The 13,280-nt window shown below is 46.2% G+C and overlaps 2 protein-coding genes across 7 annotated transcripts in view; one reads left to right on the top strand and one right to left on the bottom strand.

Annotated features, from left to right (window-relative positions):
• Positions 1-635: 635 nt before the first annotated feature.
• On the bottom strand, positions 636-8,522 carry Isg20l2 (interferon stimulated exonuclease gene 20 like 2). 3 transcript variants are annotated; one of them, XM_023713647.1, is made up of 4 exons: positions 8,504-8,522; positions 5,720-6,565; positions 2,526-2,726; positions 636-1,665 (listed from the first exon to the last, which is right to left on the bottom strand). In XM_023713647.1, the coding sequence occupies exons 2-4, from the start codon at positions 6,446-6,448 to the stop codon at positions 1,552-1,554; spliced, it is 1,044 nt and encodes a 347-aa protein (XP_023569415.1). In that variant the 5' UTR covers positions 6,449-6,565; positions 8,504-8,522; the 3' UTR covers positions 636-1,551. The 3 variants fall into 3 exon arrangements, with proteins under 3 accessions (XP_023569415.1, XP_004629784.1, XP_023569414.1); XM_023713646.1 differs by lacking the exon at positions 8,504-8,522 and adding an exon at positions 7,758-7,878 and having other exon boundaries at positions 1,315-1,665; positions 5,720-6,604; XM_004629727.2 differs by lacking the exon at positions 8,504-8,522 and having other exon boundaries at positions 5,720-6,937.
• Positions 7,882-13,280, top strand: part of Rrnad1 (ribosomal RNA adenine dimethylase domain containing 1) — a 12,110-nt gene continuing 6,711 nt past the window's right edge. Inside the window, exon 1 of one of the 4 annotated variants that reach the window (XM_023713644.1) lies at positions 7,882-8,031. In XM_023713644.1, the coding sequence (XP_023569412.1) occupies positions 7,906-8,031 (126 nt within the window). In that variant the 5' untranslated portion in view covers positions 7,882-7,905. Of the gene's footprint in view, positions 8,032-8,236; positions 8,721-13,280 lie in introns of those variants that run through there. The other 3 variants (XM_023713645.1, XM_023713643.1, XM_004629726.2) reach the window with 3 other exon arrangements.

Here is a 13,280-nt window from a genome sequence, read left to right as displayed (position 1 = left end):
AAATAAAACTAAAGACAAAGCACAGTAATCTCAGACACAAGGTCAGATCTGTAGTTTTAGTTCCCCAAGATGGTGTGCTGGCAGCACCAAACATCTTTCGTTCCCACTCCGTGCCTCCTTTATCCCCAGATTCACTCTCACTCTTTTGGTCACATGCTACTATGTCACAGGGCTTGAGGTCATTTTATTTTATTTTATTTTTTTTAATTTTACTTATTTGTGTGTGTGTGTGTGTGTGTGTGTGTGTGTGTGTGTGGCCAGCTCAGCCCACCAGGGGGCGGGGCTGGCTGGCATGTGGTGCTGGGGGATTGAACCGCGGTCCCTGTGATTTGCTAAGCTTGTTCTAAATAGGTGCTTTAGACCACTGAGCCATCTCACCAGCCCCTTGAGGTCATTTTAGGTGCACATGTTAATTCATCATTTTGGTGTGCTTGTTAAATTTAGGACAGGGACCAGGAAAAAACACCTCTAACACATCACACACAAAGGTTTCCTCAGTGTTTCTCAGTAACTTTCAGTAAATAAGGGGGCCAGTTTATGCTACCCAGACAGACTGGGAGCCTCTCTACAGAACTGTACAGCCCCTGAATGTTTTGTGACACCACTTAAAAGTCAAAAAGGAAGTATCACACAACTGTTGTTATAAAAATTTATCAAAAAATTCATGAGTTTGTTAGAGACTTGATTTAGCAAGGCAAAAGATGACTTAAAAATTTAAACAATGTAAATTTTTTTTCACTGACCAAGCAAAACCTAAATTAATCTAGGTGAGCATTTCTGTATCAGAAAAGTTGATTTCCAAGCTGTACTCTTTGCTCACTGCTTTGCAACCCTAGAACCAAAGTGCCCTCCAGATGGCTCCTCTGCAAGCCAGCAAGTGACATCCTGGCAAGCCAGGTACACCATAGCAAGATCTTTGATACAGAACTGGACCATACAATTCAGTGCCCAACAAGGATACTGGGGTGGGAGTGGAGGGCTGCTGCTGAACACACCCAAGGCCTTACATATACTAGGCAGGTGCTCCACCTTTGAGCCACACCCAGCCCCAGAACGTTTTTGAAAGTAAAACTGTCTTACCGCTCTAAAAGGCATAAAAATGAGACCTGGTGGGTATGGTGGTTAGCAACTATAGTCCCAGCTACTCCAGAGGCTGAGGAGGGAGGACTAGTTGAGCCTAGGAAGTCAAGGCCAGATTGGGCAACACACCCTCCCTCTCCAAGATGGAAAGGGCCACCCCAGTGGTAAGGCAGCTGGGAAACCATATTCCCCAGTATGCCCTGATGCTTGGCTGGCACAAAGCACCCAGGGATCCATGGTTAGCACCATTTGTGAGGTAAATAGTCCAGGGCAGGGTTCAACACAAAGACTTTGCTTTCTATAGGACACTTAACCAGACATGGAACACAAGAGCAAGATGAAATTGCAATGGCTATTGAGTCTGGGTGGAGCCTTTCTCCCCAACAATTCCAGCTTCCCCAGGTATGCTTGGTATGTGTATGGGGCTGCTGCCCATTCTCCTGGGTGCTGCCTTCTGCTGCTCCACAGTTGCTAGTTTTTCAGGGGATTCTGGGCCAGGTGCTGTTCCCATTCGACTTCAACCAACTTGTACAGCTCCATGGTGGCCTGGGCATCTTCTACAGAGGAGTGTCCACCTTTTCCAGCCTGAACAGGGAGGAAGAGAAAACTTGAATCCACAACTTTTCCCTTGATGATGATTATTTTGGTACCAGGGATCAAACTCAGAACCCTGTGCTTACGAGGCAGGGACTTACGCCACTGAGCTATCTCCCTGGCCCAGAACTTTTCTCTTTCCAAACAACACTACTCCTTCACCCTGTCATACCACAGTGTTTCTTTTGCAGTCAGTGGGCTCTGGAGACAGAACTCTGTTTGGCTCCATTCCTCATCTAATTCCAGGGCTCTGACTCCTAAGCCTTTGCTTCCTTCTTGACTCTCCACCTTCCTAACAGGCACTCCCTTTCTGAGCAGAGCATGCGCTATGTCCACGTGGTCCTTAAACCACTGTGTTCTTTTAGGTTACCCCAACTCCCTTTCCTTTTTCTTGTTATTCTTCCTGTTCTTTTCTTTCTTTCTTTCTTTCTTTTTTTTTTTTTTTTTTTTTTTGGAGACAAGGTATTGCAATATAATTCAGGCTCATCTTGAGCTATGTGTCCCAGGCTGGCCTAAAAATCAGTGATTACCCCTGTCTCAATCTCCTGAGTGCTGGAATTACAGACATGTACCAGCATGCCTGGCTTTCTTTCCTTCAGGGATTTATATCCATTTTGGGTTACTTTTTCTTTCCCAAAGCACTATTTGGAATGTTCTGTGAGGAAGAGCAAAGCACTCACTATTCCTTGACACAGACAGACTCCTGGGCCCCTAAGCCAAAAGCTGTGTTCACCAGACCCACCCGTATGGTGCTGTATAGCCAAAAGACTTCTGGATCAGTGCCTGGGGAGGTGGCAGGAAATACCCATGTGTCATGGGGGTGTGGGGGGTGACACTCCGGGAGACGCTACCTGGATGTCCCGGCTCAGCAGCTTCTTGGTGAGCGTCTTAAGAGATACAGTGGCGTTCTCTGGGCAGCCAGCCTTGCGGTTGAGAAGGGGGATTTGGGAAGTGTCTCTGGTAAGGGGCTTGGGGTGAAAGTACTGCAGGGCTTTGAAGTCATTATGGATGGCATGTCCTACCACGATCTTCCCGGCAAGGATCTTCAAAATCTGGAAGAGGTAAGGGAGAGGTGAGAAGCCAGACTCAGACGTGGACTCATGGATACAAGAAGCACCCCATGGCCATCAGTACCCTCTGGTTTCTCTGTACCAAACACCTACCTGCCTCATCCTTGAAATACCTACCCTCTTTTAACAAGTTTTGTTTGAAATCTACTTCCTCTTTCTAAGGTAGAAGTAGATAATTTCCATGTGCAAATTTATTACTTGGATCTACACTGGCAATAGCTTATTTTCTTTTTATTTTTTGTAGTGCTGGGGAAATTGAACCCAGGGAGCATTCAGCTACACCCTTAGACTTCCAAAACTTTGAGACAGGGGCCGGGGAGATGGCTCAGTAGAATAAGCACTTTCCTGGCAAATGCAAGGGTCTGAGTTTAATCCCCGGTTCCGCAAAATTAAAAAAAAAAAAAAAATGAGACAGAACCAGGTGTGGTGGCACATTCCTATAATTCCAGCACTCAGGAGGCTGAGGCTGAGGCAAGAGGATCACTGTGAGTTCAAGGCCAGCCCAGGCTACATAGTGAGTCTGCACTACATAGTGAGACCCTATCTCAAAAAACAAAAAATTTGAGACAGGGTCTAAGTTGCCCAGACTGCCTTCGAACTTGCAGTCCTACTGCCTCAGCTTCCTGAATACCTGAGATTATACGTGAGTGCCACAATGCCCAGCTGCTCCTTGTTACATCAGATATTATCACATATTAATTCATTATTATATATTAATATATTTTATATATATTGTCATATTATTAACTTCTATCCCAATGATGGCTTAATTTTTCTTTTGCCCTAAATTGAACTTGCACTTAAGATGTTCATGTAACAAGCAGACATGATGGGGCCTTCGAGATAGCTCAGCAGACTCAACAGCTGTGTAGGTTAAGTGCAGGGACCGGGGTTCGATCCGTAGTACTGCATGCTATACTGGCCCTGCCCCCAAGTGAGCTGAGCTGGCCACTGAGATGTGGTGGCACATGCCTGTAATCCCAGCACTGAGGAGGCTGAAAATAGGAGGATCACTATGAGTCTAAGCTTCATAGTAAGACCCTGTACCAAATACATAAATTAAAAAATAAAAAAAGAATTGGTGGCACACTCTTGCAATTCCAGCACTCAGGAAGCTGAAGGATTGTGAGTTCAGGGCAAGCCCTTATCTAAAAACAAAAAAGATGCTCATGTAATTACCTAGTTCAGTTCTGACTTGCATCTTTAAGTCCTTTATCATCATGCTAGCCTTAGACATGTGCCTGGAATCTATGAGATCAAGGATGGGTTCCTATGAAATACACCTAGATGTGTGCAGTTAATTTTGGGGGAAGACAACCTATGGTTTTCAGCAGACCCTCAAAGAACTAAAAACCATAAAAGATCAAGTCACTTAAAGATTAAAGCTGCAGAGGGGATTTTCCACAAGTCTTAGAGGCAAATAATAGCTCACCATTTCAGGATCGTACTGCATGAGGACAACCTGTGAGTTCAAATAATACATCACGGGCTCCAAGGCTGTTCCCCAAATGGTGTTCCTAAAAGGCTATACAGAAAGTTACAGCACTGTATGGCCTTCCAATGGGATGCCCTCAAAGAAATCAGGTTCATTTGGACATACCTATTTCATAATCCCAACCTGAGTTGGGTCAAGTGCCTTATGTTGAAAACTAGCTGTATACCAACCAACCAAAGTATTCATCTCTTGACCTGATCTGAAGTTTACAGTCCATCAATACCTTGATTCTACAAGATTCAATTTCTGCCCCAAGGCAATCTGCTGTCTCAAACCCATCCCATCTTCTGCCTCTCCAAGCTGCCCTCTGTGCTCAGTAAATTCTTCCACTCCCCTCTGATGAACAGCCTCCAACAGCCTGGCCTGGCCTATTCCCAATGGCTGAAACAGAGACTCCAGAAAATCGTGCTGAGCTAAATTGCAAAGGCATGGACCAAAGGCGCCCTCTGTTGGCCTCCCAAAGCCAGCAGGCTCTTGCTCTCCTTTTCCTCTCTTCCCCTTTAACAGTCGGCGTTTGTCTCTTTTTCACTTGTTATCCTCCCAAAATCCAGCAGAGGGCTACAAAGAATAAGTTAGCTCAGTAAGAAGAGATTCCTGACCTACCCAGTCCTTTGTATTCTATGTCCCTCCCTACAGGTCACTTCCCAGGTACACAACCGCACTTCAGCTCTATCCACTTTAGGAGCTACTTGTCCCAGGCTAATTTTTGTTTGAGAAGCACCCTTCCACCTCCCTTCTCTCAATCCCAGCTTCTCATTGTTAAGGCAGTATGGTGAACCTTTTCAGAGCTTTCAATAATATAAACAGCCCGCTGTGGCACACATGCCATAGATTCACCACCACTGCTATAAGGTATTTCCAAGTGAAGCCCTTTCTCAACCCTCATGCATGCATTCTCCTAGTTTTATCACTGGCTCTTGTTTCTCTATACATACTGCTATTCTGCAGATCAATCCCATTAAATTTTTTTTTTTAATAATTTGTGTGTGTGTGTGTGTGTGTGTGTGTGGCCAGCTCAGCCCCACCAGGGGGCGGGCTGGCTGGCATGTGGTGCTGGGGGATTGAACCGCGGTCCCTGTGCTTTGCTAAGCTTGTTGTAAATAGGTGCTTTAGACCACTGAGCCATCTCACCAGCCCCGATCCCATTAAATTTCAAAATGTCTTCTTTCTTTCTTTCTTTCTTTCTTTCTTTCTTTCTTTCTTTCTAAGACAAGCTCACACTATGTAGCTCAGGTTGGCCTTGATCTCACTATGTAGCCAGGCTGGTCTCGAACTCTCAGTGATCCCCCTGCCCCAGGCTCCTTGAATAAAGAGATTACAGGTACATAACACCATGACATACATTCTCACCACTCTTTACCCCAACAGGAGACCTTAACCAACTGATATTCTGCTGACACCTTTCCTGGATGACACCCAGTGCTGGGAAGAGGCTCTCCATCCAACTGTCACTGTCATCATCATGCCCCATACTCCTTACCTGGCTCCGAGCAGTCTTGAAGGGTGTAGCCTTCACCATGTGCTGCTTACGGATACCACTCCACCTGGTCCGGTAGTCCACAATGGGGCACGGGGGAAGGACATACTCATCATAAAGCACATCACCATCATAGTTGACAATGCTACACCTAGCCAAGGAACTAACGTGCCCCTTGGGGCCTGTGCCCACCATCTCACAGTCAACTGCCACCATTTTCCCTGGTTTCCGTGAAGCTCCAGAGCATGCACTCTCTGCGTGGGCCTGGGTGGAACTGTGTGTGGCACCATTCTCTGAGGGTTTCTTCTGATGGAGCTTCTTCTGGGAGCGAGCTGGAGGGCTCTTAATCTTTGGAAGGGCACTCTGGAACTCCCCCAGCAAATCTACACTACCCACAACAGACTCAGTCTTCTTTGAAGGAGCAGGGGTCAGCCAAGACACTGTAGCTTTCTTATCCAAAGACTGCTCTGACCTGCTGCTGGAGACAGCAGTCTTTTTTTTTCGGAGAAGAGTGGTCTTCCCAGGGCCATCAACTCTCAGAGTTTCCCCTTTCTTTGTAGGTTCTGAGTGTGGGTTAGGTACCTTACTAGGACGTTGGGTTTTTTTGTTGAGAAAGCCCTTCTGTTCCAAGAACCTTCGCCTCTTGACAAAGCGTTTATGCTTGGCATTTCCTTCTAATGACTTTTTGAGAGAAGATTCAGCAAAATCCAGATTCAGGAGTAAGGTAGACATGAGGACTGCAAACAGTGGGAGTGCAGTTGGGAAGAGTGGCTCACGGATGACAGGAGAATAAAGTTCTCATTCTCTACTGAGTCTCATTGTCTAACAGATGAAGGTCTGCAGAAAACCCTGAGAAGAAAAGTGATCCTAGTAACTGTACCCATAGCCCTAGGGGAAAATGAGATAAGATCCATTTCTGTAGGATTTAAGACAAGAAAGATATCAGAACAACCTGCCTGAAATGAAATGATGGCCCACATTCAAGGGTAAAACAAAATCTGGATTTCAGCAAAGCCCCACAATTCAATGACTTAAGAAAGTCATTCTCCTTTCTGGGCCTCAGTCTCAATTATAAAAGGCGCTGTGGATGGGGATATACTTCAGTAGGAGATTGTGTTCAGCATGAGTGGGGACTCAGGTTCCATCACCAATAGAGCCAGGTGTAGTGGCACATGCCTAGAATCCCAGCACTCTGGGAAACAAGGTGAATTATAAGTTCAAAGCCAGCCTAGCAAAACACTGTCTTTTAAAATCTTTCACATAATTTTATTTTCTCCCTTCAACCATAATAATATGATATCCAAATGATATCCAAACTTCGTCTTAATTGGTGGATCTGTAAACACAGGTTTATCCATTCCACTCACAGGCAAGGCAAATGCTGCTTCTTGAAATGGCCCTACCATGGAGCCTCTGGTCAACCAACCCATCACCCCCTTGCCTGGCTTTATCTTCACTATACTGTGCAGCCATTTCACTGAATCTCATCCCAGGCTTTAACCTTTCATGGCTTCCACAACACAAGCTGTGTTTTTCACATAGAATGTGTCGGACTTTTACTACATTGCCACCACCTTCGGGGCCCTTAAGCCTTCTTGTCAACACTATCACTCCCAGAGGCTGCTCCTTGTTTCCTCCCTTTTCTAGAACCACTTTTTCCTTTGGGCGGCATCTTCAAAATTCAGCCAAAACACTGTCTTAAAAAAATGGTGGGGGGAGGCTGGGGCAGCAGGACAGTGTGGAGGCCCTAGGTTCAATCCCCCGCACCACCGCTCAAAATCCGCGGGGTTATGAGGGTGGGCGGAGTCCCCTGGGTATCATTCTCCGTATGCCAGAAGGGGTGCAGGGGCATCTGCCTATAAAGAGAATGTCCAAGTGTGCTCCAAAGCAGTGAAGGGTACGGCACAGAAAGCATTCGCAGCGCAGGCCCCCAAAGTGGGACTCCAAGCACCCCTCTGGCTTGGCTCTGCGCGATCTGTGGGGCGCAACTGCCGCACTCACCTCACCCAAGTCCTCCCAAGCTAGGACCTTTGACACCTACCAGAGGCGCGAAGTGAGGGAAACCGGAAGTCAAGGCGGCCCACCACGCAAGCACACTTTTGACGGTTCTCGCGGTGGGGACCGTCCGCCAGGCCCACAGGCCTACCTCCGGGACTGGCCCCGCTACGAACGGAAGCGTCCCGAGCCGGATGCGGAAGGCGGGGCGCGCCGACGAGCCCCGGGACGGCAGGCGCGCGGATGGGAACGTGCCGGGGGCCGGCGCGCACGTGCCTGAAGCGCCCCCACTTCCGGCAGCGAGGCCAAGGATTCCGAGTGTATGAGGACCGGCAGCGGCGGAGGGGGCGGTGGAGGCGTGGGTGGGGACGGGGGCGGGATACGCTCCCCGGCCCCTCTAGCCCCGTGGAGGTACAACTCGAAGGAGGGGTAGGCCACGAGAAACCGGAACTGCAGAGCGCCAGGAACCGGGCCCACTTCCGCCAGAGGCGGGTCGTAGGCGGGAAGACCGGCAGGAGGAATTTGGCCCGCCCCGTCGTGACACCGGCACCGCCTCACGTCTCTGTGACGTCACGGCGCTGTCACTCTGCCCCACGTGACTCGGGCGTAGGGTCCTGCACTGTAGAGGTCGCAACTTGCAACCTCAAGCCAGGAGGCAGGCGCCTCTACTGTATATTTTCAGCCCGGGTATGGTTTCCCAGAAAGGCAGGATCAAGGACCAGGCTCAGAACTGTTTCCTTTCCGCTGGCCGACCTGATCCCAACCAGGATCCTGGTCCTGCGTGGTACTTACCCTGGATCCCAGCTCACCGCGTCCTCGCTCCCCGTGCCAGCGGTTGGAACTCGGGATGCCCGGCGTCTCCGCCCGGAGCCTCTCCCTCGAGGAGCGGAGGCAGCTAGCTGTGAACCTCACCCGCGTCCTGGCCCTGTACCGTTCCATTCTGGACGCCTACATCATCGTGAGGCCACAGGGTCGTGGGCGGGCTGCTTCTGGTCGTGTGGTTGTCTGGGTGCGCATGATAGGGAATTTACCTTTGATCTTTCTTCTCTTGTATTTTAAGTCATTCCAGAAGAAAGGTTAAAAAGAGTGTGATTCCAAAAAAAAAAAAAAAAAAAAAAAAGGAGTGTGATTCCCTTTTTCCGGAATAGGTTGTTTTCTAACTTTCTCAGAACCCAAAGTAATAAGAGCATGATTGGTTGGTTTTGAGACAAGGGCTCGCCATGCAGTTCAGCCTGACCTTTGAATTTACTATGCAAGGGCTGGAGAGATAGCTCAGTAGAATAAGTGTTTGCTGGGCAAGCACAAGGTCCTGAATTCAACCCCCAGTATGGAAAATAAATAAATAAATAAAGTTATGATGAATTTGCTATGCAAACTAGGCTGGCTTCAAACTCGACACAATCCTCTTAGCTTTCAAGTGCTGCGATTACAAAGGCGCACCTCCACACTCCAACAAAACATGGACTTTTGAGTTGTCTTGCAGTTAACATTGACCTCTCCTAGGATTATATGAGGTGTTCTAGTAAAAAACGTATTCATTCATCCTAACTCATTTTGTTTTATTGTGGACAGTTTAGCATTAGAATCTTGCCTCCACTACTGTGTTAATAGAGGTTCTACCCTCCACCATTTGCTCCAGTCCCTAGTTTCAACTATAAAATGGGTCCCTATCTGAAGTATCATTGCTAACAATAAAGGAGATAATATTTAAATGGCTGAATTACTCAGGCTGAATTATTGAGACTAAAGGATTCAGATACAAAGCCCAGAAGCCATCCTTCAACTTTCTTTATCCACAGTCCAGTTCTTCAAGTCCTTTTGGCTTTAGCTTCATATTAAACCCCAAATTAATTAGTCTTAATCTCCCTTGCTACCTCCATAGGCCAAGCCACCATCATCTTCCCTAATCTACCTACTCTGTTTACTAATGTCTGTCTGTAACCAGTGTATCGCTTGAGCAGCCAGCAGCCAGATTGATGTCAAATTTCATTTTCTTCCCACATTCACTCTGCTATATTTACACTGGCCTGATTTCTGTCACACAAATATGGCAGGTGTCTGGGCCTTTGCATTTATTGATCTGCCAGGAATAATCTTCCTCCACTGAAAGGCAATAGAGCAGATCGGTTAAAAACAAGGATTTGAATGAAATAGGTTTCATGTTCCAGCTCTTCTGTTTAGTAGCCTCCCTCCCCACCCCTGCCTTGGTACCAGGGATCAAACTCAGGACCTTGTGGTTGTCAGGCATGTGCGTATGCCACTGAGCTTTCTCCCCAGGCCTTTCCAGCTTTTTGAATTGGGCCAGTAATTCAATTGTTGTCTTAGTTTCATCTGTAAAATTGGAGCTAAAAATATAGTCCATATCATAGAGTTGTTTATTAAGTGCATTCCTACTTTTTTTTTTTTTTTGGTGGAACCTGGGATTGAACTCAGGCCCTTGCGCTTGCCAGGCAAATGCTTATTCTACTGAGCCATCTCCCCAGCCCCATGCATTCCTATATTGTCAGATGTTTACAACAGTGCCTAGCATGGAAAGTATTGTGTGAGTGAATATTTGCTATTGCTGGTATTTTCTTGGGGAGGTTACTAAGGGTTTGAACTAAGAGCCTTCATATTAAGCTAAATTCCCAGCCCTTTTTGTCTGTATTTTAAATTTTTTATTAGTACATGTTAACAGTGCATAATGATTACTTTCATCACAGGGGCTTGGTACATGTACATATCCTAATTCTTCACCCCATCTCTCCATCTGCTTCCATCTCTCGGTCCCCATCTCTCGGTCCCCTTCCCATTTACAAAAGAGCTCTTTGTTTTCTGTTACCTGTCTTTTGTTTTGCTTTTTATGTATACATTAGGTTTCTCATGGAGGAACCATGTGATATTTAAACTTGTGTGCTAGTTTATTTCATTTAACATTATGGTCTCAAGATGTATCCGCTTTCCTAGAAATGACATATGTATCCTTTATAGCAGAACAGTATTCCATTGTGTATAGCACCACATTTCCTTTATCCATTCATCTGTTGATAGACACGTAGGCTGCTTCCAAGATTTAGCAATTATTATGAATCATGCTGCTATAAACGTGGATATACATATATCACTTTAATGGGTTTTTAAAAAATTCTTGAGAACATACCCAGAACAGGAGCTATCATCCCATTTTCTGATGTCCTTTTTATCTTTTTCAGACTACTTTAGATCAGATTAATTCCTGTAAGTATTTAATTTTTCTTAAAGCTGTTGTGGAAGATGTTGTTTTCCTGATTTCTTTCTTGGTGGGTACAGGAATCCTATTGTGGTATTTTTTAATTTTGTTTTTTGAGACAGGGTCTTGCTTTGTAGTTCAGACTCACCCTAAGCTCTCTATGTAGCCCAAGCTGGCCTCAAATTCATAGGGATCCTCCTCCCTCAGCCTCTCGAGTGCTGGTACTATGGACATGTGCCACCACGCCAGGCTGGAATCCTATTGATTTTTGTGTGTTGATGTGTATCCTGCCACCTTGCTGAATTTTTTCAGTTCTAGAAGTCTTGGTAGAATTGTTTGAGTCTTCTATTTAAAGGGTCTTCTATTCATGTCATCTGTGAATATAGTTTGACTTCTTCCTTTTGTATACATATTCTCTTTCTCTTGTCTGATTGTGCTGGCTGATGCCTTAAGTACTGTATTGGACAGGAGTGGTGTTACTGGACATCCTTGTTTTGTTCCTGATTTTAAAGGACAGGCTTTCATTTTTTCCTTATTTAATATGATGTTGGTATCAGTAGGTGTGTTGGCACATGATTATAGTCCCAGTATTTGGGAGGCTGAGGCAGGGGGATGGCTGTGAGTTCAAGGCCAGATTGGGCTACAAAGTGAGCTCCGGGCCAGCCTGAACTACACAGCAAGACCCTGTCTCAAAAAGAATGGGGGGGGGGAAGCGATGGGGGCTGGGGAGATAGCTTAGTTGAATAAGCACTTGCCTGGCAAGTGCAAAGGCCTGAGTTCAATTCCCAGCTCTGCAAAAAAAAAAAAAGAAAAAAAGAAAAGGGCTGGTGAGATGGCTCAGTGGTCTAAAGCACCTACTTAGAACAAGCTTAGCAAAGCACAGGGACTGCGGTTCAATCCCCCAGCACCACATGCCAGCCAGCCCAGCCCCCTGGTGGGCTGAGCTGGCCACACACATACACACACAAATGAATAAATAAAATAAATAAATTAAAAAAAAAAAAAAGAACAAAGGCCGGCCTGATAGCTCAGCAGACTAAAGCACCTACTTAGGCAAAGTGCAGTGGCTGGGGTTCAATCCCGGAAGTGCTGTGTGGACCCTGCCTATGGGGCACACTGAGATAGCAATTGAGACCGGGTATGGTGGCGTTCACATGTTATCCCAGCACTTGGGAGGCTGCAAACAGGAGAATCACTAGGAGTCTGATCTACATAGTGAGACCCTGTAGACCCTGTACTAAATACAGAAAAAAAAAAGAACAACAGCAGCATATATATATATGCTCTCCCCCTTTTTTAAGACAGAATCTTGGGGGCCAGGGAGATGGCTCAGTGAAATAAGCGCTTTGGCAAGGGCAAAGGTCTGAGTTCAAAACTCAGGCTCCACCAAAAAAAAAAAAAAAAAAGGCAGAATCTTACTATATAGTTCTGGCCAGACTTGAACTCACTGTGTAGTCCAGGCTGGCCTCAAACTCAGATGATCCTCCTGCCTCACCTGCCGAGTGCTGGGATTACAGGTGTGTCATCATGCCCAGCCCTTTTTTTTTTTTTTTTTTTAATTAATGTATTTGGTACAGGGTCTTACTATACAGCTTGGACTTGCAGTGATCCTCTTTTCAGCCTCCCCAGCACTGGGATTATAGGTGTGTGCCACCATGCCCAGTCTTGGCGACTCAGCACAGCCAGGGGCGGGGCGAGGGCAGCATGTGGTGGGATCTTACCTGGTCCCTGCACTTGCTTAAGCAGGCCCTTGTTTTGTTTTTGAGTCAGGGTCTCACTTTGTAACCCAGGCAAGTCTTGAACTATGGCAGTTAGGCTGTTATCACCCTCGTGAGCACTAGTATTACAGGTGTGCACTACCACACCTGTTTGTTTGTTTTTCTTTCTGGTACTGGGGACTGAACTGAGTACCTATACCACCGAGCTGTTGTATTTTCTTTACATGACTGATTCCTGTTGATCATTCAAGTCTTAGCCAGTGTCTTAGCTCCTCTGCCAAGTCTTCCCTTACCACTCTATTTGATGTAGTTCTCAAATAAACTCTGTATTGCATTACTTTCTTGAGTGTTGTACTGTCAGTGGTATTTGGTACTAGCTGAAGTGATTTTATTTTATTACTTTGCATAGCTGAGGATCAAAATTCAGGGCCTCGCTGGGCTATGAGGGTGCACGCCTGTAATCCCAGGGTTCCAGAGGCTGAGTCGGGAGAATTGTTGTAAACTCAAAACCAGCCTAGGCTACAAAGTGAGCTCAAGGTCAGCCTGAACTGCATAGCGAGGAAAAAAAATTAAGCGCCTCACACTGAGAAAGCACCCTACCAGCACTACATTCCTAGTGTGTGATTTTTTTTTTTTTTTTTTT

The sequence above is a fragment of the Octodon degus genome, unplaced genomic scaffold, assembly GCF_000260255.1.
Source record: "Octodon degus isolate 3935 unplaced genomic scaffold, OctDeg1.0 scaffold00032, whole genome shotgun sequence".
In the NCBI taxonomy this organism is placed as follows: domain Eukaryota; kingdom Metazoa; phylum Chordata; class Mammalia; order Rodentia; family Octodontidae; genus Octodon; species Octodon degus.
This window is presented reverse-complemented; position numbering and strand designations above follow the sequence as displayed.